The following is a 23,735-nucleotide window of genomic DNA, read 5'->3' as shown; positions in this document are numbered from 1 at the left end:
ACTGTTGAATGTTGTGCTCTGTGGTGAGGAAAAACATGGAACCGGGGGTAAATAAACTGGAACAGGGTTGAGCACAAAAACCAATAACGTTCAATAAAATGTCAGTTATACAGCGCCACAAAACGTTATACACCACACATTCATCGGAGAGCAAATTCTCCTTTATTGATTCGCAGCTCCAACTGGAAGTTAAGTGTCACAGATAGCTTATCTGTTTTCCCCACAAGCTTAGCTAAGGTCAATGACCGTGATTTTAAATGGTCTTGTATAATAATAATATTGTAGGCTCTCTCTACAATATCAAAGAGAGACAGTTGCGCTTGAACGTGAAATCAAACCGCTCTTCCCATCATCAGCATTTCTCCATGTTAACACCTGTCTCTCCTGCATCCCACCACCGCCCGCCAAGGTTAGCTTTCGCTAGCTTAATTAAGCTAGGCCTGAAAAGAAAACGAATAGCATTTGGGGTAACAAAATAATATCCTCCCATGTCCCATATGCACGTACATGAAACCAAACGTCCGACCCCCGAAATTATATCGTTTCGTTATCGTTGTTATATCCACCATGAAAACAACACACATACATGAAAAGCAGTTGTTTGTATTGTTTCTGTTCAGAGGTCCAGTAAAAGTGTTACCATGGCCGCGGAGAGACGCCGTGGACTGTGGAGAATGACAGAATGGATCGGCCGGAGGAGGTTGGGCCAATCAAAGACAGAGTCGTCCCTCTATCCGACCCATTCTAGCACAATGCTCGCGCTGCATTCAGGTACTCGTTGCATACTGGTAAATGTAACTGAAAATAGCTACCTGTAGATTGAGATTGTAGATTTTGTTTCTGGTACACAAGCAAAGATGTATTTCGGTTTCCCGACTTATAACATCGAACGAGACGTTACCCTATGTATTTATCACCTGGTTTAAATTTAAACTTGTAAATCTAGTCTATAAATTTACAAGGATTGCTCGAACACATCATCAGAGTCGTAGCTAGGCAAACATGGGCCACTGGTTGGCGCTAAAACCCTTTCAATTAAATTGATACTACAGCTGTACAGTATAGTATGTAGTAGGCTATGTGGATTATAATTTGAAAGCACATACTAAGTTGCATGTAGGAAAATATATAATTTAAATGAATGTAGCTTAACTATTAAAGCTCCTTTAAAAGGTTAAACAAGTTCTCAACAGACTTTTAAAATAAACAAACAAATACATATTTTTGTAGGGAACAGAGCAGTGTTTTTGCGGTGTCATAAATTAAAACAGAGTGGAAAATCGAGTGGAAAACTTGTGTTGCTGGAAACGGCAAAAGTGAGTAGCGGCTTGATTGATTACAAATATATACTACCCTATAATATAGAATACGAAAGAGTAACACAAGATAGGGAAGGCAATGAGTTGTCTGAATCTGAGCTGTGACAGCCATTTTTTTTAATATGCTGCTCACACTCATTACACCAATAAAATAAAATAAAAACATTTGCTACCAGCAATGTAAATAATTCAACTGATAATAATGCTGATCAAACTGGTTTTATTTAGGATTTTTGACAGCTTTATTTTGTCTCACAGCTCCATACGGTCAGAAGGCATTCGCATTAGGCTACATGCAACACAAGTCCCAATTGTGTTTTTACCTCATACCATCAGTTTCCTTGTGGCCTCACCTTCATTTCAAGGAATATTTGACATTCACTCATCCTCACTCATTTCAAGTTAACTATTTGGATTTGAAGATCAAAGTCACAATTTGTCGCAAAGGATAGCTACATGTTGCCAATTAGTGCCCTTGATTGAGTTCTTTCAAAAGAAACTGCTGTAAGTTAGAGCTGGTTATACCTATATTTATATTTGAGAGTACACGTTCCATGACAGCATCAAAAATCATGCTACAGCTGCACTGAGTTTTCTCAAGAACTGTGATGTTTTGTAAATTCTCAGATGATTGCACCTTTTTTCCACAGTTACAACTTGCCCCTTATATTGGTTCACTTGCTCTCACTGAAATCATTCCCCCTTTGATTCACTGTCCACATTGGACATACATAGTGTAGTTGTCGGTTGATTGCTCATCATTTGTCTACATAGGCCGACTAAAGTGCCATCTGTAATGCCATGTTGTTTGACTGAATTCATTCATTCAGCTGCAATTATTTGGCATAGCTAAGTATTCATTCACATGCATTTCATTGAATTGTTGATTTAATATTCAAACCTGTAATACTGTCATTAGCAATGTGCCTTTGCAGCCAATCTTAAAAACTTTACAAGGTAGCCTGCCCTACTTTACTTTCCACTTTCCCTCTTCCCAATCCATCTGCTAACCATAACAGACCTTTCCAAATATTAGGAAGCTCTATTCAACATCCTCAGCACCATGATGCTCATGAGGGAGGTCTGACTTGACAAAGGCCACCAGGCCGAAAAGTTGTCAATTCAATTTTAAACTTCTTTGCATCTAGAGCCAGAGTGTGCGGTTTCTTCTTTTTTATCACGAGCTTCTGTGTGTGCCTGCACAGGACAGATGTGATTCACTCTTTCGACACTATGATGATGTGACCTCAGCATTGACAAGTGGTGGCCTCCTCCTGCTCGCTCTGGTCGCACAGCTGCCTGCTGGGCTGCTTCAGTCTCAGGGGTTTATGGCTCTTCAGTCTGTAGGCCAGTGTCAAGAAGATAGCGTCAACATGTTCCTTCTCGGCCGGCTCCTTGGCCGAGGTCTCAAACAGCGGGAAGCCGTAGCTGTCTGCGAGGCGCTGGGCGACTGATGTGGGCACCTCCCGGAGGTCCCTCAGGTCACACTTGTTGCCCACCAGGATGCGGGGCACCATGGGGCCCACCGAGTGCCGGCTACACTCTTCGATCCATTCGGGCAGGCTCTGGAAGGAGGAGAGGCTGGTCACGTCGTACACAAAGATCACAGCGTGGACGCTGCGGTAGTAGTGCTCCACCATGCTCTTCCTGAAGCGCTCCTGGCCTGCAGTGTCCCAGATCTGCAACTGACACACAACACACACACACACACACACAGACACACAGACACACACACACACACACACACACACACACACACACACACACACACACACACACACACACACGTTGATAAGCCTGAGTCCTATGGAAGAAGGAAGGCCAAAAGTAACCTAGTATGTGTTTACACTCTTCAATGTCTCTCATAGGAGGTCCCGGGACAGGCCCATGTTGTTGTCATTAAAGATAGCTTCATCATGGTCTCAGTACAGACATGAATCCTTTCCTCCACTCCTCTCCATATCACATGTGGGGCAAGCTAGGAATACAGTGTAAATTGTTAAAATGTAACGATCTGCATTAACCCCTCCAGTCTGTTTCCAGAGGTCAATGACATCTAGAAATTGCTTATTTGTTGTCAAGGGTATTGTAGTTTGGGGTACCACACAGGTCAGGGAATGATTAGTCTCAGGGAATGATGGCTCATCCTATTTGAGATGATCTAACCACGTTAACGGAGTCCCGGCGCATAACCTTATTATTACATTGAATCACCTTAGAACTCGTCGAGACTACGTGTAAAACATTTACCATGGATGGTCCATGGATCCTCTTACCTTGATACTCTCTCCATCGAGCTCTAGCGTCCTCTCTCTGAAATCAACCCCGATTGTTGCTTCTGGGTTTTTGAGGAAAGTGCCGCCGCAGAACCTGTAAGTCAAACACGTCTTCCCCACATTTGAATCTCCTATGACTATGATCTTGAAAATGCGAGTTTGCCCGGGCTCATATTCGCGATGCGACGACAACAGGGAGTCATTTCGATTGAAAACTGTGTCAAATTCTTCTCCAGGCTTGTTTTCTATTGCCATCGTTCATCTTCTCGCCGTCTGGATGTAGGGTACGGAAACATCGCGAGAGTATGAATGATCACTGGATGGAATGGATGCTGCATTCACTGACCAGAGGATAGTCCACACCGTATATTTGCATGAGACGTATACATGTTTATTTCACAAAGAAAAGAGCATTATAATTCAGACCCTGTGTATTAGCAGCCTAGCTTGCTTTAGACTGAATTGTGCAGCATACCGTAAGTTTTTTATCAATGTTTAAAAAATACAACTCACGTCCCCAACACCAGGCTCCTGAAAGACAGGGCCACAGTGGGAGGGTTGTCACATTTTTAGAGGCTTTATTACAGAAAGTGTATGAAACACATGTCCAAAATAGTCATATATTCTGTCATTGTGTTATTTATGGTTGGAAGTCTAGTGAAAATAAATTATCCTTTTTGCTGGAACCCCCTCAAGGACCCCTGGGGGTCCCCGGACCCCACTTGGAGAACCACTGGGCTAGTCCACCCCCACCCTAGTACAGACACACCAAAACATAATACTGACTGTAACATCTTTACTATCCCTCCACCATGTCAAATTCACAGAGATAAATTAGAAAACAGTGAGTAGCCTACTGTGTAGCCTATGTGTGGGTATTTCGGGGGCCAATAACATTGCAATACTTTTATAACATGCAGCCAAGATGCTCTCCCCCTAAAAATGACTCATTAGGACAAACAACACTTGAACATTTGTAATGGTTGTTGTTTCCTGAATCTAAATGTTCTGTTAAAAAACACATACAATGAATAAGAAAATGAATTCATACATAGAATAAAATAATTCCATACAAGTATAAGCAAAATCGTATTTTCACCGATTATCTTCAAACAACACGTAATAAATTCAACTTAAGTTGACTTCTTCTCAAAAGAAGTCATTTCAATCATGGCATACAGGCTTTTGCAGAAGCCTAACCTGAGTCAGCATACAGTACATTGACTTCTACATTTCAGTAGGTTTCACAACACTGGCTGTGTGACAGTGACGTCTTCACATGTCATCATGTGTATCAACAATATAAAAAAGATATCACATTTTAGAGCCTCTGCAAACAAATTACCATATATAAACAAGCAGAGGCACTTGAGCTGCCTACTGTCCCACCAGTGCCACCATAATCTTAAACATAACCACATATGAGGTCCTTAATTCAGCAAATTAATGCCTGTCTTGATATAATACAATATTAATTCTGTCTCTCAAAGCATTAAGGAGTTATAGTCGTTTCAAGAAAATCAGTTTATCTTCATTAGTATGCAAATGTATGCAGCCAGCAAGGTGCTCCAAAATATAATCAGATCATGATTCTAGGTTTCTGTCATGTATTGTTATTGTGACAGACACACACGGATGCCACCATGTCAGGTGGGGACGTAATGAAAATAGAGGCAGCAAAGCAAAAGTGTGAAAGGTAACATCAAGAATCAATGAATCTGTTCATTTTCAAACTGACACTGAGACACAACTGTTCCCAAGACTTCTGCATCCACTGACTGGTTTTAATACTGAATTGGATCTAACACTGCAATCTCTCCTCGCATATGGAACACCACGAAAACTCATTCAATCATAGATACAACTTTCCTTTGACACAATGATAACAGTGTTGGCTACCAGTTCTCATCTGAGAATGAACTAGAGCTCCCGGAGTCCGAGTCTGCGTCCGTCAGCCCATCAAAGTCCCAGTCGGCACTGGAGCCGCTGTCATCGTCCTCCTCTGTAGACAAGCTGTGAGCGGAGCCCAAGCACGCCGGGTACACGCGTGTCGAAACGCACACGGGCCCCAGGGAGGACACATACACCGCCATGATGTTCTTCCAGTTGTCCCTGGCTGGGTCGTATTCATGGATGAGGACCCTGTTCTTGTTGTGCTGCAGTAAGGTCTGGGTGAGCAGGAGCAGCTTGTCGTTGTGCTGAATCACCTGGTAGTTTAAGGCACGACTGTCGATAGGAATGTCACCCAGCCTCCGCCACTCCCCCCTGGTGGGGCTGTAGGCCTTCACCACTGGGATATCGCACACACAAATGATCTGGTCCTGGAACACACAGGCCTTGTGCAGCTTGTCTCTTCTCAGGGAGCCGCAGTGGCGCCAGCGGTTCCTCTTGGGATCGTAGCAGAGCATTCTGCGTTTGTTCACCACGTAGAGCTGGTCGTTCAGCGCCACCACCTGCATCTTGCCCAGAGAGTGAGGCAGCGGGGCCACAAACGTCCACTGGTTCCTCTGGACGCTGTAGCACTCTACCTCCTTTAGCCTGGCGTCCGTCACCGGGTTCCTCCCTCCCAGGAGGTACACATGGCCGTTGAGGTAACCCATCCCGGAGTGTATCCTCCCCAGCGGCCTCTCTGCCAGCTCCTGCCAGCTGTTCAGCACAGGGTCGTACAGCCAGAAGTGCTTGGAGAGGTGGGAGGCGAGATACAGGTTGTTTTCAGGGGTGGCACAGGCGATTAAGGACTCCATGGTGGAGCGCTTGTAATCCTGACAGCTGAGGTCGACGAGGGGGGGAGCCATGAAGTAGAGGTCCTCTGAGTAAGGGTCGCAGCACATGATGTTGTCATTGGGCAGGCCAAAGAAAAGGATCATTTCTTTTGCACTCACGCCTATCCTGTGTTTTGGTACGTCCACTTTTGCAAACATTACGCAGCCTCCCTCCACAGACCTGTCGAAGAAACACGCAAGGTATTTCTCAATGACAGGCCTTGCCATGAGACCCTCCAGGTAAGCCTTGTCGTTCTCGCTAAACAGGTTCCAACGCACACATCTCAACACCTGTAACGCATCCTCAGTTTCCTCTGACACATTAGCCTCTATCCACTGTAAAGCAGCCGCGCACACGTTCCTTTCACAGTCTACATCCAAGGTGTCTAGAGACAGCAGCTCCTTTAACTGCACCAAGTCCAGCTCACACAGCTCCCTCCCAGTGCAAAGCTGGCTCAAGTGTCTGGCTATGAAAGCTTGCGCATTTGCCTTTAGTTCAGGATTGTCATAGGTGTCTGCAAATTTCAGAATTCCCACACAGTTGGAGAGGTCCAGCCTCCTGCTCATAAAACTGGAGCAAGCTTTCCTGATGTACTCAAGTTGCAGCATATTGGCAGCAGCGTAAAGCCTCTGGACATTGCTCTCTGTGATGGTCACTTTGCCAGTGTAACAGTAGTCTATGATCACAGACATGGACCCGGGGTCGACGCCGCGGATGATGACTCTGTCCTGCACGCTCTCGTTCAGCCCGCCGGTGAACATGCTCTTGAAGTACGGGCTGGCAGCAGCGAGGACGTTGCGGTTACACAGGAAAAGTTTGCCAATGTCACCTGCAGGATTGGGGAGTAACGGAATACATGTATTTAAAATACAGTATTTAAAATACAAAATATGAGTATCTATTCCATTACAACAGTGGTGTAATGTAACAAAGTAATGATACTTAACTAGGGCCATATAAGATTTCCGCAAAATGGAAAAAATAGACGGAATCATGGAATTTGGTAATAAAAATGTTATAAACGGTAAAACATGGAATATTGCAGAATTTTTCATAATTTGGCTGAAAATGATAAAAGTAGGCCTAATTATCAAAATCAAAAGCAGACCTGATTATTGTAGTAACTTAAATTATTTCATAATTGTAAAATAGGCCTAGGGAAATTATTAAATTTTCAATTCTGGTGTTTTGAAAGAGGGGTCGGTCTTGTGTGGGACCCTATGTCACCTCACAACTTGGTTTTGACTTTCAGCCGTGTCAGACACCATCTGCGACGGCCAAGTTGATTTAGACGTTAGAAAACACCTAACCCCTAACCCTAAAGTATTTTTTTCACAGGATCTGAACTTTTGAGTATTTATATTTCTGTCAACAATCCACACTCCATTCCAGTTGGTGGCTCAGACTTAACTCAAGTAATATTCTAATAGGTGACCTTGACTTTTACCAAAGTCTTTGTGGGAAGATATCTGTACTTTTCAAGTATAGCTTTCAAGTACTTTATTCACCACATTACAGTTGGCTTGGCTGCTCTTGGGCCCTGGCCCTGGGATTTCAGTAATCCAAGTAATTCAGTGACCCAGACAAATGGGCTCAGCAAGGTGATTTTGAAGTAGGCTACTCCAAAAGTAATCACAAATATTTAGAATGCGTTACTTAATAAATTTGAGTAATCTAATGGAATACGTTACAAATGACATTTTAGGGCATACATTATGTATTCCGTTTTAGAAGTACCCTCCCAACACTGGTCACCTGTGGCCTGGGTGCAGTGGTCGAGGGACTCGTCGTCGCCCTCCACACCGATAGTAACGTCCCCGAGGAGCCGAGAGTCGTACAGCAGTTTGAGCTCCTTCACCAAGCCCCGGGCATGGCTCCCGTCCTCCAGCTCCTCCGGACCGCTGAAGCAGCTCAGTGCCGAAGCCATCGGTGCAGCTTCTCCGGCGAGCGATTCGCCACGTTACGTTGGTAAATCTAGTAAATAAATGGCTGACATGCGGGATACCGTTACTCGGTGATAGGTGATAACGTGAAAATGTCCGTGGGCTGGTAATGGCACATCCGTTTATGAATGAAAAACAAACAGCTGTGTGGAAAATAGATTAGCAGTGGCTTGGTCTGTGGACGGCGGTCGCCCGTATGCATGCGAGCCAGCAGCAGTGTTGTTGTGTCTCCGAGTGATCATAATGTTGAGTCTATAGATGAGCCACAATGTGTTACGTAGAGAGCCACTGTACCATTTGGATCTGTTTTCTTTGATCTTCTAGTCTAATCCTAGTCATAACTCATCTGTCTTCTGTCTGCATAGTAGCCGGGCTAAGGGAGAAGGGTGGCCGGAGCCAGTACAGAACACGCCCTACAGAGCACGCCCCCTAAGTACGAGGCACGCCCATAAGCGAGAAATGAATAAATAATAAACATAATCGTTTAAATTGAAATGTGACAATGGTAACACATTTTTTTAAACTTAATCGTAACATTAATTTTTTTTTAAACTTAGTGCACCTGAACGCAACATGCTGAACCTGCTGAATAAGTGTCCAAATGTTCATGTCATTCTGGCCAATACTCCACTTCTGCTATAACATTTCAATCTGGAATATGGAATAGGCTATCTTTCAATAATCTTTATGACTAAAAGTAATCTCATGTGTAAGAAATGACTGCTCTACAGTAATTTCTTGCGGCCCTGGGGCCGCATTTTGCATGTGTGCACACATGGGCAAAATGTGCCTCAAAGAAAAACAAAACGACCCCCAAAAACTCAATAAAAAAGGCATAATTATGTTAATAAATCTCATCTGCTACAGCCATTGGATTTGTATCACTATTATATCAGGAGATTAACAAGAAATTACCAAGTGTTGGCAGGTATAATCTCTAATGTGTGGCCCTTCGCTTACTTGATGTAAGTCAGTAACGTTTTTGGTTACACTCGGGCAATTGTGATGTCACTGATGATGTCATAGACATTGTGACATCACTGATGATGTAATAGACATTGTGACATCATCGTCTATGACATCATCATCTATGACATCATCAGCGATGTCACTCGAGCAATTGGTTTTTGGTTACACTCAAGCAATTGTGACATCACTGATGCGAGCTGCATAATATGCAAGCTGCAGGGCCAGCTCGCACAAGATGCCTCGTATATGCTCCAACTGAAAAGACAAATAAGAATACATTGCTTTCAATATTGAAATGCAGTTCATTTTATCTGTTTAATTAAAATAATATCACATTAAAATGATAAATCATGACGGGGTTTAAAAACGTGGTATTCATCAGATTACAAGACATCAGGGGTTGTTGAATATGGATACATCAGTTATTAAAAAGGTCCAAAGTGTGCTGTGCAGCCATTATTGTAAAGTAAGAAGTATTTAAACACTGCGGTGCAGCCAGCATGCCTATATACAATGTACATGCTTTTATGTGAGTATAGGCCCGTGTGGCTGCTCTCCTCCCAGCCTCAGGTGTATCTGCGGTTGAGGTCGTTGATCCTGCGTAAGCCATCATGGTTGTGGATGGTCTTGTGGACAGTGATGAGGAAGGGGAAGGCAGAGGGCAGCTCCACCCGGTGGCTCAGCTTCTGGTGGCCCCAGTGGAGGCAGCGCAGCCTCTCGGCCAGGTCCCGCCTGCCCGCCCGCTCCAGCCCGTTCTGCAGCAGCTTGGTCTTATTGGGCTTGTCCCACGACCTCTCGTACCTGTGGCCAGAGACGGACGTGTGAGAGAGATCTGAGACCAAGGCGGGGAAACAGAGGAGAGGAAAGAATAGAAATAGTGAGAGAGGGGTTGGGAAAAGAGAAGGGGTCAAGATTGAGGGAGCGTGTAGAGAGAGGGATCAACTGAAAGCCCAAGAGAACCAGTTACAGGACCTTTCAAACCAAGGTTCTTAGTATAAAGAACCATTTCTACAGTCCTCCTGCACACCTGTATTGTGTTTTTGTATAGCCTTATTTGCAATTGCACAGTATACTCTCTGGAGGGAGGGGTTTGGTAATTTTACACATTTATGCCATCACCCACTATCCAATAACTAAGAATAACCATTAAAAAAGTTATAGAAAGGTTTTCTGTGGAACCAGTAATGGTTCTTTACGGCATCGCTCATCCTGTGAGTGCACAGGATTGACAAAATAATCAGTTACACTCACTGAGCTATATTAAATTTCTTTCCTTTATGTTGATGGTTACACTACACACAGAAAAATAAAGGTGCATTCTGGAAGCTATACAATTTGGAATGTAATGATTACAAATAATTTTCCATTCTTGTCGGGTTGAGAGGTAGAAGTGGAGGAAACTTTACACTATGAGATGAGAGGGATACTCTACTGATATTACAGTAATTCAGAACATCTTTATGCACAGAGTTTACACACACACACACACACACACACACACACACACACACACACACACACACACACACACACACACACACACACACACACACACACACACACACACACACACACACACACACACAGCAAGTATTGAATATAAGAGCATTGATTCATGTTCAGTTGTGTCCAGGTCTATATATTTCTCCTGACCATGCCACCAGTGAGACATGTACTTTTATTCTCTCTCAACTAGGGATGTAACAATACATCACGAGACGATTCAAATCGGTAAGATGAAAAATGAATTGTAATGCTTTTTTCAGTTTTTCTTTTACAAAGAAAAGTAAATATGCATTAATTGCCAATTTTGTCTTTTGGTTTTTGTCTAAGAAATAATTAAAGGAATCTTTTTCAGTCATAATTTGTCTGCGATCTCCTTTTGTAAAAAAAAATCTGGATGAAATCGTATCGTGAACTCAGTGTGGTGAATCGTATTCAATTGTGGGTTGACTGTATCGTTACATTACTACTCTCAACATGAGATTCCTATTTCATTTACCTGACAGTATAGCTATTCACTAAATCGTGCTGCTACAGTGCTACTGTGCAAATACACACACCCCAAGCACACAAACACATATCATGTACCAGCTTTCCAGCATGTTCCTGGCCTGGACTCTCTTCTCTGTAGATTTGGTGTGGAACTGTCCGATCTCGGTTCTGGTGAAGCCAAGCTCATAAGCCAGAACTGTCCACTCAAAACCAAGCTGCCTGGAAATCTCCTGCACTGTCTTCAGATTGATTACAGCATCCTAGAAAACAGAACGGCATGCAAAAAGCACACCCTTTGTGATAAACAATTTAAACAGATAAACATGTTGAAAATACATTCAAATAAAATTGTGAAAAGACAGACATACGCACCTCTTGTGCTTTATTAAGCATTATCTCAAATTCCACAAATCAGTAGCTCTGGTCACTGCGTAACTGTCTAAATAAAGACAATTTGACATTCTTATCTCATTATATCACAGTGTTTTTCATGTATGAATATTTATGGTCCAAAATATCAAATAGCAGGGGAGAGATAGGATTAGTTAGGCTCCTTACCCCGAGGTATTCCCTTAAAGGTTGGAAAAGGAGTGTGGATGCAGCGTTACCTGGAGATTCAACATCAACATACTGTCCTGTTAAATATTAGTCACTTCATCTTCGGGGGCTTTCATGGAGCTAATCATTCTCAGAAGACCCCCTGCTACCAAACAGACATGGGTGTGCTGTGTATCTGAGTAGATGGAACTCACTAATTCAATAAGTGGATATATGAATAACCTATCAAATATCAAATATATAATACAGAAATATTCACCTGTACAATTCATCATGTTGTATTGTATTGAGTTTTGGTGAATTCTGTAAAATGGAATCCCTTTCTACAAATACTGGCCTACTTCTATTTAAGTGCTTCAATTCCATCCACATCATGCGCTGTTTCTTCAGAATTAAAAAGCCAATTACAGTTTAGCACAGCAGGATGAGACATGGAGACTGCTCCATGGACAATGGCTGCTCCCATGCAATCTCAATCTAGTGACTGAAATTAGCCCAGCACCAAGTAAAGCCAACTCTCTGGCTCCATCTGATGGATTTAATAAGTAAGACATCCAAGGTGGAAAAAGCACTAAAATGTCTCACTCAAATAGAAGCGCTATACTTTGCTGAATTTTTACTCAAGTAGAGAAGTAAGATTTACTCCCGTAGAAATCAACAAAAGTTAAAGTAAAAAGTGCTGAATTTAAAATGAGAGTAAACATAATAATTAATTGGTAGGAAAACAAAATAAAGCCAGATTACTCTTCTCTTCTTGGCTGATGCTTACAGAGAAACGAAACAACATTTGTATTCTGTAATGGAGGTTTTATCAAAACTGCAAAGTACAATAGCCTAATTTAGTCAAACATAAAAAGTAGAAGTAAAATGTCTGATTTCCGAAAATACTCAAAAATCTATAACTACACATAAAAACTACTTTACTTCTATCTTCTACTTACCCGAGTAGTGTGGGGCCACAGGAGCCCACCTGCCAAATATGGCTGTTGTAGGACTTGTGGTTTCTGAGCCGCAGACACTTTTAGCAGAGAAAAGAAGAATTCCAGCAAATACAACGGGGTTCCCAGCGATAAATGCTTGGACCCCTCCACAATGTCAGCTTGTGTTCAAGTGCACGTTGTGCATCTTACATAACAATACCATTTACAGTTGATTGATCGTATAAATCATCATAAGGATAAAATCAGTAGGCTTCATTGTTTTGATCTGTGAGCTTTGAGAAAATGATCAATAAGATCAATTTAATTAATATATCATTTAATTATTGTTTATATTTTTGTATTCTAGAAAAAGTGGAGTGATAGAAACAATATTTTGAAAAGTTTTTATTCACTTTAAAAATGAACTTCCTCTTCAAATGAAAAAGCATCAGAGCTCTATGTGCAAGATCAGTCCAGCGCTAATGTTCATTGAAGAACAATGAAGTTCTTGCTTGTCATGGAAACAGTAATGAAAATAAACTAGCCAAAAGATGTGTGTAGAGTTGAGGTTTAAGTTACTGTCATCCTTTACTAAAGAAACAAACAAAGCAGATAATTTATTTAGATGTGTTAATGATAATATTTTGATAAAAGGTGCAGTAAGTTTCCAAACAATAAATATAACTGACATGAATTCCACCACTTTATAACAGGCACAAAATGTAACAAAACGTCCGATTTCAGTTTCAACTTCATATTTGACACCACAGAAATTAATCATGGTGAAATGATGTCATAGGAAATTATTACGAGCATAATATACTCATACAAAAGCACAGGCTATATTTTTTCTTATCTTTCAGCTGGAGTTGGATTTCCATTCTACTGAATGAAAGCATTAACTATCCACAATGCCAAATCAGAAAAGCACATATCAAAGAGGATCCAATTCATATCAAACAATTGATTATCAGCATATTGCCAGGTTGTAGTAAGGTCAAGATCCAGCCTGCTGGACCCATGCTGCTCTCAGTCTCTCTCTCTACTATGTATTCTAGTAGAGAACAGTGCTTCCACATTAACAGTCACTCTCTCTTGGGTCACAGCCCAAGACTGGGCCCTTCTGACAGCAACATCTTGAATCAGTTGGGTCCCATGCACCGTTACCCTGCACACTTCTTGGCCTTCCATATTAGCTTGGTTCAGTAGCAGCCATCTTTCCAGCTGCCATCCCGCAGGGCGCTCAGGGCAGCCAGGCTCTTTGGGGGAGTCAGTAAACTGCGGGGGTTAAGAAAAAGGTTGGGATCTCCGTGAATAACTGCACCATGATGTTAGAAGGACATTATAACTTATAGTCAGCGGTACTAATCCAACAGTCCAAAGACATGCAGGTCAAATGAATTGAAGACTCTAAATGACACTATATGATATATCATTTATATACTGTGTATACCATGTTTCAACGCCATTAGTCTATTGAGTCAGGATGCCGGTTTTTACCTGCGTGTGGGCTGGGCGATTTTGCTGGGACGCAGAGTCCCACTGGAGCCTATGAAGGAAGCTGGGCGAGGTAGGGAGCTGCGGGGGACAGCAGGCTGGTTGGTGGAGGCTTTTAGGGCCTGCGGTACCAAAGTGCTGCTGGGTTTGAGGGGTTGGTGCAGCGCGCCACTGCTGGGGAGGGAGTGTAGACCGACGGAGGAGATGGAGTGTAGACTGACGGAGGAGGACAGAGCGGTGGAGCAGTGTAGACTGACGGAGGAGGACAGAGCGTTGGAGGGGGGGCCTTGCTGGACCGTGGGGCTGACGTAGGCGGTGGCTTTGAGCGGGTGTCGGGGCATGGTGGGGAAATTCCCCACACTCTGCACCCGCTGACTGAGCTGGCCTGGGGAAGGAACTGGAACACAGGACAGAGTGAGAGAGAGGAGGAAAGTGACTTCAATGTGAGTGACAGTGATTCAAGTAAACTGGCTACAGTGCATTACATTACATTACATTCACTGCAGGATAAAAACATAAGGTATGTGGGATTCATTCATTCAAAAGCATGAGGACAAGTGTCTTACTGGAGGACTGGAGTCGTGCAAGCCCATTGGACGAGTCAAAGCTCTGGCTGTTCCGGAGGGAGGACATCATTGGCAAGGAGGAGGGGCTGTGTGAGGGGTTGACGGGGGAAGCCAGGCTTGGAATACTGGGAACACTAGGCATGCTGGGAGCTCGGATCAGGTTGGGCATGCTTCTCCTTAGCTTGTCTAAGTATGCAACCATATCAACAAAGCAGGTCAGGCACTTTTCAGACACCTAAGCACGCCGCTTTAGGTCCTTTTTCACATCTCCAACATCAGGCATTCTGACATTGGACTTGAGAGTGCAAAGCATATGAAAGCCGTAATATGAGGGGAATATCCTCAACATGGTCTGCAGCACCTCACCGTGAAAGTGAACTCTGTCATAGACCACAGCTTACCGCCACCTCAACAGGATGGTGTGTCTCACACTTAAATGCATTCTAATGTTTCAGTTGAGAGATTGATTCTACAAACTCAGTTGAAGATTCATTATACAACATGTAAAATGCTCTCTAATACATGGAACAAGTGCAACAATCTGGGTTGGTTTCCAGCTCTCCAAAAGGTATCATAGGCATCATAGAAACAGGAGAACCAACCAGGTAAGCAATATTTCAGTGTCATTTCGAATGTTTTCTTATCACTATTGTTTTAGACTTTAACGTCAAGGTTATGAATGTGTGGGAATGTCTTAATTCTTGTTCCACTGTGGGCAACACTTCAACAGTCCAGGAGTGTGTTCTCCTTACCTACCCCCCTCTCATTTATTTCACATTAAGTGACAGTTCGGTTAAAGGTACAGAAACATTGAATCAATGGAAATAAACAAAGGTGTGCACAATCCATGAGAGCTGCGGGGCAGTGTAAACCAGGGGGCAGTGTAAACTAGGCATGGGTCGGTTTGAACATTTTGAAACTGATTTTTTTTTTTTTTTTTGGTTTGCACGTGATGAAACCGGTTTGGGCTCGTACACCGAACCGAACTGGTAAAACCGGAAATCGACCCATGCCTAGTGTAAAGTTTAAACCAGGGGGCAGTGTAAACCAGGGGGCAGTGTAAACCAGCATACTGACCCTAACTGAGGATGCTCTTTAAAACCATTTGGCACAAACCTTCTTGGCACATACAGAAACTGTCTGGTTCAGAAATCAGGGACATATCAAATGTGGTAAAGATTGTAAAAAAATCTGTAAAGATGCTTGTCTTTGTCTGAAATGGGCCATTCATATCCATTGTACTGAAATAATCACATTTCCAGAACAAAAACAAAACAAAACAAAAAAACAGAGAGGGGGAAAACAGGCAGATAGCGAGTGATCTTACTGCAAAGTGAAAAGAAGAAATCATTACATTCTGAACTCCATACTCACCTGTGCTATTCCTGTATCCTGTGTGTGTTTCCGCGGTCAGACTGGAGGGGCCAGCGTACTGGGAGAGTCCACTGAGCGAGTACTGAGGGGTGGAGGGGCTGCGTCTGCACTCTCGGATACTGGAGAAAGTATGAGAGTGGGGCAGGCCGCCCCGCTGCATAGAGCCGCTGCGGAACAGGCGAGGCTGGGGAGGAGGGAGCTGGTCGTACCCCTCCTCGTCCTCATCCTCCTCCTCCAGATCCATCTCACTGCGCCTGAGGGAGTGTATGGAGAAGCTGGAGCTGCGGCGGCTGGCTGTGGCTGAGGTAGAGGCATAGTCCTGTCGGAGACCTAATGGGTGGGAGACAAAGGCCTTTGTCTGAGAGCAAAGTGACCCTGAACCTTGTAGGCATGAGACATTTCCCTTTGGAGGCACCCCTCATCCATTATTCAACTCCTGAGTGGATAGACCAGACCCATAATTGATATAATGTTTTTCTTCAAATCTCCTGCATAATTAAACTACACACTCGCAGATATGACTGCCAGCTCAAGTTCAATTGTATCTATAACTATGTGTAACTATCTTCATATGCTACAAGTTATCTTTTTTTATTATGCATGTTGGCTGAATGTCATTCACTATTACTGGTTCAAAACAATACCTCCATCTAGTTCCTTAAAAAAAAGTCCTTTTCTTGTGCAGCAACTGTTTACACGCTAGGTAGCTACTAAAGGACAGACTCACTCTCCTCCTGTAGTCGTGCCATGACCTGCACGTCTGTCATGTCCTGCAGTTTGTAGCTCATAGAGATGGCGTCATCCTCCAGCTCCGACACACCCACCTCACTGTCCACAGAGGACTGGGGGCTGATCGCCGCATGCCTGCGACCCACATCTAAAAACACACAGGAGAGGCGCATCTCTCTGACTATAGGACAATATATATATAGCCAAGGAAAAGACACAAGAGGAGGAACTGCACCTGGATGCGTAACAAGCACTCGCACACAATGGATGTGAAACTAATTTGGGTAAAAAAAAAACACAATCATAATATTATCATTACGGAGCACTGCTAGCATTGTGACTCGCACTGGATGAAAGTGCAACAATGAGCCATTATCAGTGTGGGTCTTACTGTGGAGGGTGGAATTAGATAGGAAGGTGGGAGTTCTGTCGCTTAGGGCGCAGCTGGCCCTCGCTGGGAGAGTATGCTGGAGGAGGGAATGACTGGATGAGGAGAATGGAACTTGGAGGGAGGGAGACATGGCAGAAGAGAGACAGGGTTAAGTCAGAGAGGACCCGTCTAAAACATGCAAATCCAACAAGAACCTGCACTGACTGACACGTGTGTCAATCTAAAATATAGCTGAACGTGCAGAAGGGGCTTCCATGAGTTTGAGCTTATCCATCTGTCTGAGGGTACAACCTTATAATCTCTTCACTGCAAAGCTTTCCTGGTTTGCTGTAATCTGATTGTAATTCATTTGGATGTGAAAATGACACAGTGACTATGAGGTTCAAGTACAGTAAGCCAAATTAGGAGTTCAAGTATTTTTGTACATGGTTTGGTTTCCCAATGTCAGGATGCTAAATGTATTTGGAGAGATTAAGATTATATGGTCTAAAGTAGTCATTCTAGTATGTAGTCAAAGTAGTTGTAACGTAGTCATAGGTAGTAATAACTAGCCTGGATGGATGGCATACACCTCAGAAAACTCTTCCACTCATTTATGCATTTGCAGCTGTGGACTACACTTACACTGTCTGGAGTCACTCTGTCATTTCACATCCAAAACAAATACACATCTGTAAGCTGTCCCAACACTTTTTGTAATGACATTACCATAACAGATATGACGATAAAAGGCATTCAGCATTCAGAGCACAACTGTATAAAATACATTTACCAAGTTGCATGTTGTTTGTAGCTCTGATGCAGTTGTAATTCTGCAACACTGAGTGAGCCGTGGTAAAATGCCTTCTTTCTATCTCTGCCTTACAATGCATCATCTCGCCTGCAATGCAATCTTGCAGTTTCCAAAGTGCACACAAATGCAAAAACAAGCAGCCTTTTCTTTCTCACAAAGATCACGCTAAAGCATTAGCGGTCTCATTTTACTCTGATCCATTTGCTATGTGTGAAACAAAGCAGACAGCTGTCCTAAGATATCTGATCTATAGATAATGATTGACTTGACTCAAGGTCACGCCCGGTGCACCCGCAAAATTGATTCTAGGTGCTTGCGTTCAGTAATTTGATCCTTAAACATGTGGCTGCATGTTCGTTGGATAAATGCACAACCTTACGAATCTATAAATTATCCTCATATGCCTATTGTATGCTGCACGCAGGGTAGGAAATGAACTTTTTTAAACAAGGGCTATTTTTGCCCCTGTGAAATATATTTCGGGTGCATTTTGGATCATTTCCAGGGCAATTTTATCAAATGTTGGGAAATACTTTAGTTGTACCTATGTAGCATGACAGACCAATCAATGACTCTTATCATATCGCATATTTTATTTCTAAAAGTTCATAAACAATCACAGTTAAAGATCCCCATTTCCTATCTCAACAACACTGTTGATTGTCTGGCATGTTATTAATGTACTTGACAAAAACATGAGTGACTTGTGCTGCCTGTCACTGAGGTAAATAGTAGTAGGAGGAGGGGTGGGGGTTGTACGGATGCCTAGTTGGTCATTTTCGAGTCACGCTTTGCAAATGCAGAATAATGTTAAAATACAGAAAGTATTAAACTCTTTATTTTATGGGGGCATTTAAAACCCCCCGTCACCCCAGTTCCAAGGGCAATTCTAGATTTTTTGGGGGCATTTTGCCCCGAGCCCCCGCTAATTTCCTACCCTGTGGTGCAGTGATTGATATCTGTGTGGTTAGCTGAGTTAGATGCATGTGGTATCTGTCTGTGTTGTTACCTGGGGACTCTGTTAGTGCAGCAGATTTAGTGTAAGGCAGGATGGGGCAGCTGAGGGTGGAGCTGAGGGTGGAGAGCCCCTCTATGCAGCTATATGGACGGACGGAGGAAACTCCTCTCCACCGCTTGGCTAGAGACAAGGATGCAGCGAAGGACATTGAAGTCAGAGGGTGCACACACACACACACACACACACACACACACACACACACACACACACACACACACGCACACATACACACACACACACACACACACACACACACACACACACACACACACACGCACACACACACATGCAGTACATTGATTATTCACACATGCAGTACATTGATTATTTTTAACACACTCTGGCCTTAATGTTAATCTGCTTCTTACTATTGATGTTGTAAATGATTGGTTCAAATAGAGCTTGGACCAGAGGGGCTGGTACAGTAAGATGAAATTTAGCTTAGCACTGCAGCTTATTGGGTTCAACTACAGCTTTTGGGGAAGGGTCATAGGATAAGCAGGGATTGTGCATGTAGCCTACATCCCTTTCCCTAAATCAGAAGTAGATCTACTGTGGGGCGCTTTGGGACATGTTTATCGCATGCTCAATCACTTTAAATCAGATTTTTTTCATTCATATTCATATTTGTTAAATGCTTGTTCATGCCAATTAGCAGTGAGTTGAGTTGGATGGCATGAGATGATTTTGTCCAATATATCAACAGTGAGTTTACCCCCATTGATTGGTAGTCAGAGAGGCACACGCCTGACAGAGCAGCAGGGCATTTGGCATTCCTGACACAATTTGGCGCGACCACCACTGGATAAAACTAGCATTCACAGCAAGTTACAAAAACACCCGCTACTGAGGCTCAGAGACAAGGATGTATTCATGACCCAGAGGAGAGCCAACCTCCACTGAATCCAGCTTTAGAGAAAGAAGAGGACAAGCAAATCACACACACACACATACACACACACACACACACACATCCACACGCACACGCACACACACGCACACACACATCCACACGCACGCACACGCACACACGCACACACACACACACACACACACACACACGCACGCACACACGCACACACACACACACACACACACACACACACACACACACACACACACACACACACACACACACACACATCCACACTGACAGACACAAACACACACTATTCAACCCCAGTGTGGACACAACAGGTCCACACAGAATAATTGATGTGGAAATAATTGTTCTCACAAAACCCGTTTGGATTACAAAATCAAAGTACACACAGACACATCTACACACACAGACATACAGTATACACACACACACACACACACACACACACACACACACACACACACACACACACACATGGTGGCAGACATAATGTGCTTTCATGGTACAAGAGTCTCTTGTCCTGCAAAAGCGGTGAGCGCTGCTGAACAAATCTGCTTCAAAAGCTGGTCAATGTACATCTGGTTTTTAAGCATCATTGAGTACTTAGAAAAGTGCTATTGAAATAAATGGTGTCATGAGAAAAATACAGTATCTTCACTTTATGCGCTTTTTGATGCCTTTCAAAAGTTGCAAATGGAAAGATCAAGATGAAGCTGGTCACAAGGAAAGAAACCAGAAAATATTCACATTTAAGAAGCTGGAATCAGAGAATTTAGACTTTTTTCTTAAAAAAACAAACTCAAAAGATTAATCGATTATCAAAATAGTCATTAATTATTTTTCTGTCAATCGACTGACTAATCGTTGCAGCTCTAGGCTCCTCCAAATTGAATAGCCACAGAAACAACAACAGTCTGTGGGAAGTAGTTTGAGATACTCAGCCCATAAACCTAAAGAGAGTGTTACAAACAGTTTGCTTTTAGGCCTGCATAGCCGTGGCTCAGCAAATTACATGGAAATCCTGTTTGCACGCGGAGACAACTTGTGTGAAATGTGTTGCAGCTTATGATCACATGTCAGCGAACAAGAATCACATGTCAGAGAGACACATGTCCACAGATGTGTCCACAGATGACGGCGCTTAATCTGCTCGGTCACATGTGCGCTACCTTGGTCCAGCCTGTGACAGAGGGTCCTCTTGGCCAGCTCCACCTCGGGCCCTGGGTGGTCCAGTACCTGCCTGCACCACTGCAGAGGGCTGAGGACACTCTGGCTCTGTAGCTTGGCTCTGGCACTCATATACAACCTGGAACACAGCACAGCAAATAAAGTGGGTTATATTTGTTTGTGGAACGATCTGCGTCCATATGAAACCACACAGAACAGCTGGAGACCTTGAGGCTGGGACCACGTGATGCGTTTCACACTGGTAATATTTCTCAGCCCAATAACCCAGTCAGACAGGGCCACTTTAGAGCAAAGGTAGGCTGTGTGAAGGGAGTGATTCCCCCCCCCCCCCCCCCCCCCCCCACTCTCTCTCTGTCTCTCTATTTTTTAAGCCAATATGCCCTTAAAGGTTCACAGTGTCTTTAAAGACTCATTCCCATTTTATTGGCAACCCCAGAAGCTATAAAACCAATGGGGTAAAATAAAAATGAAAGAGTTGATTGGATGCAGTGATCTATAGGGTCTGAGTCCGTGTCTCATGTTATTGTAAGACACAGTGCAGTATATTACTTTCCTCATCCAACCCTTCGCTCTGGCAGCTGTGAATAAAGCTGTGCGTAGTGTGACCTACACTCCTTATATAGATCCCTGGGCCGGTGCCAGACAAAACCACATCCAGCTCTTTCACGGGACGCATCGAGCAAAGGCTGAAACAAGACGAACAAGAACTCACCTCTGGAAATTACAGACCCCATTATATTGGCTGCTTGTGTCACCAATCGAGCCCACCTGACCACTGAGTGAAGAGGATGCTGTCTGATTCTGTATTTACTCACAATGAGATTATGAGATATACATCTTAAAGAAATTCTTAAACCAGAGCTGTGAGGCAAACATAGTGTGACTGCAATGTTAGAGAGATACGAGTGCCAAACTTGAACCAAAATGAATCACAGGAGAACGTGTTGCCACTTCTGTCTCCGTCTTGAAGTAGGAGGCTGAGAATACAGAAGAACTAACCTTTCGTGTGGTAACTAGGTCATGGTGTTAAACACTCAGAAGCAGTTAGTTCTGGAGTGAGAAGATGTATCAGGGTGAAGGCTGGACACCATGAAGGCTGCATTGAGTGTGTGCTACATTTTCCACATCATCACATACAGATACGTGGAGCTGGAGATGGTTCAACAGTCAGCACGTCAGTATGAGCTGCATAGCAGATACTGAGCCTCAACGTAGTTCAGCCTGGGGCTAAAACACATCACACAAAGCCTGGCTGTTTGATTATGGGTTGTCGTTTCTAACTCATTCACACTGCTGTTTTGCTTCATGATAGTGGGAATAAATACACTGCATTCAGTTTCATGGTACCTGATGGCCAAACCCTGTGTGGAATAGGCTATGTAACACTGTTTTTCCTGCATGCATTGGATGCAAGTTTATACTCTACAACTCTCCCAATAATAGAGGGAACCAATAAAGTGATCAATAAAAGGGATTTGGATACAGGGCCGTTATGTGCATGATAGTGCTACACATTGCACATAGAATAGAATAGAATATTGTTTTTATTTGGCCAAGGTATGTTTGCACCTTTGCACCTATTATTTTTAGGCTATACGGTATATGGTCCATGGTTTACACATACATTACAAGGAAATTGTGTGATATTTTGTTTCAAAACTGTAGTTGATCATGGTAAGCCTAGCATCTAAATGGGCCGGAGGATACCGTATGGGACAATGATTTGTACGTGCTAGGATGTGGTTCGTTACCAGCTAGTATCGGGCTCTCCGAGCGGCAGCACGGCGTTCAGGTCTAAAACCTCCAGCTCGTCCAGGACAGTGGGTCTAGCGGTACCGCTCTCCTCCTCGGCGGCAGCATCAGGAGACGCCAACGAGCTCGACTGAAAATATGCGAACGGTTCCTCCGTTGAACCATACAGTCCAAGGGCACACGGACGCGACTGTGACGGACTCAAAACGCCGTAATTCCCGGAGAAAATCTCGGGCGAACATGCCGTGGTGGCCCCGTGCAGACACGACAGCAGCGCGGTCTGGAGATGAGGAGCAGGGCCGTTGTTGGAGCAATTGTTTACAGCGTTCGCTCTCGTCCGCAATTGTTCGTTTTGCTTCTCCAATTTTCGGACTAATTCCTGCAGTTTTATCACCTCCAGCTCCGCGTTGGCGATTTTACTGTTGCCATTGACATCCGCCATCCTCTGGGGGTTCAACACCTCTGCTTCCATTTGGTAGAACACACATTTGAGAACGAGGGGAGAACAGCACGGCCTGGCTGTCTGCAGAGGGTCCTATTCAATTCAGAGAGGGTGTCCAGATTCCCCGTTGAGGGCTACAACACAGACACACACACACACACACACACACACACACACACACACACACACACACACACACACACACACACACACACACACACACACACACACACACACACACACACACACACACACACACACACACACACACACACACACACACACACACACACACACACACACACACAGGACTGTGCCGCTAGCCCCCGCTACTGCTGCTGAGACAGCCTCATCCCATT

At 43.7% G+C, this 23,735-nt stretch overlaps 4 protein-coding genes across 4 annotated transcripts; all 4 read right to left on the bottom strand.

The window, feature by feature from the left end:
- Nucleotides 1-2,566: 2,566 nt before the first annotated feature.
- On the bottom strand, nucleotides 2,567-3,850 carry LOC310777858 (ras-related protein Rab-33B; the record flags this gene model as incomplete). The annotated part of the gene is made up of 2 exons (XM_083638208.1): nucleotides 2,567-3,004; nucleotides 3,596-3,850. 2 exons carry the CDS (start codon nucleotides 3,848-3,850, stop codon nucleotides 2,567-2,569), a joined length of 693 nt encoding a protein of 230 aa, XP_083494334.1.
- A 1,551-nt stretch (nucleotides 3,851-5,401) lies between these two features.
- Nucleotides 5,402-8,285, bottom strand: kbtbd7 (kelch repeat and BTB (POZ) domain containing 7; the record flags this gene model as incomplete). Its single annotated transcript, XM_083638932.1, has 2 exons — nucleotides 5,402-7,187; nucleotides 8,114-8,285. 2 exons carry the CDS (start codon nucleotides 8,283-8,285, stop codon nucleotides 5,491-5,493), a joined length of 1,869 nt encoding a protein of 622 aa, XP_083495058.1. The 3' UTR covers nucleotides 5,402-5,490.
- Nucleotides 8,286-9,836: 1,551 nt separating this feature from the next.
- On the bottom strand, nucleotides 9,837-11,658 carry LOC310777857 (uncharacterized protein; the record flags this gene model as incomplete). Its single annotated transcript, XM_083638207.1, has 3 exons — nucleotides 9,837-10,071; nucleotides 11,362-11,525; nucleotides 11,638-11,658. 3 exons carry the CDS (start codon nucleotides 11,656-11,658, stop codon nucleotides 9,837-9,839), a joined length of 420 nt encoding a protein of 139 aa, XP_083494333.1.
- A 2,287-nt stretch (nucleotides 11,659-13,945) lies between these two features.
- Nucleotides 13,946-23,406, bottom strand: slain1a (SLAIN motif family, member 1a; the record flags this gene model as incomplete). Its single annotated transcript, XM_083638040.1, has 9 exons — nucleotides 13,946-14,021; nucleotides 14,244-14,637; nucleotides 14,807-14,992; nucleotides 16,181-16,510; nucleotides 16,908-17,057; nucleotides 17,301-17,411; nucleotides 19,103-19,231; nucleotides 21,164-21,300; nucleotides 22,934-23,406. The coding sequence occupies 9 exons, from the start codon at nucleotides 23,404-23,406 to the stop codon at nucleotides 13,946-13,948; spliced, it is 1,986 nt and encodes a 661-aa protein (XP_083494166.1).
- Between the last annotated feature and the right edge of the window lie 329 nt (nucleotides 23,407-23,735).

This window comes from Poromitra crassiceps, assembly GCF_964638095.1.
Source record: "Poromitra crassiceps genome assembly, chromosome: 6".
Lineage (NCBI taxonomy): Eukaryota > Metazoa > Chordata > Actinopteri > Beryciformes > Melamphaidae > Poromitra > Poromitra crassiceps.
This window is presented reverse-complemented; position numbering and strand designations above follow the sequence as displayed.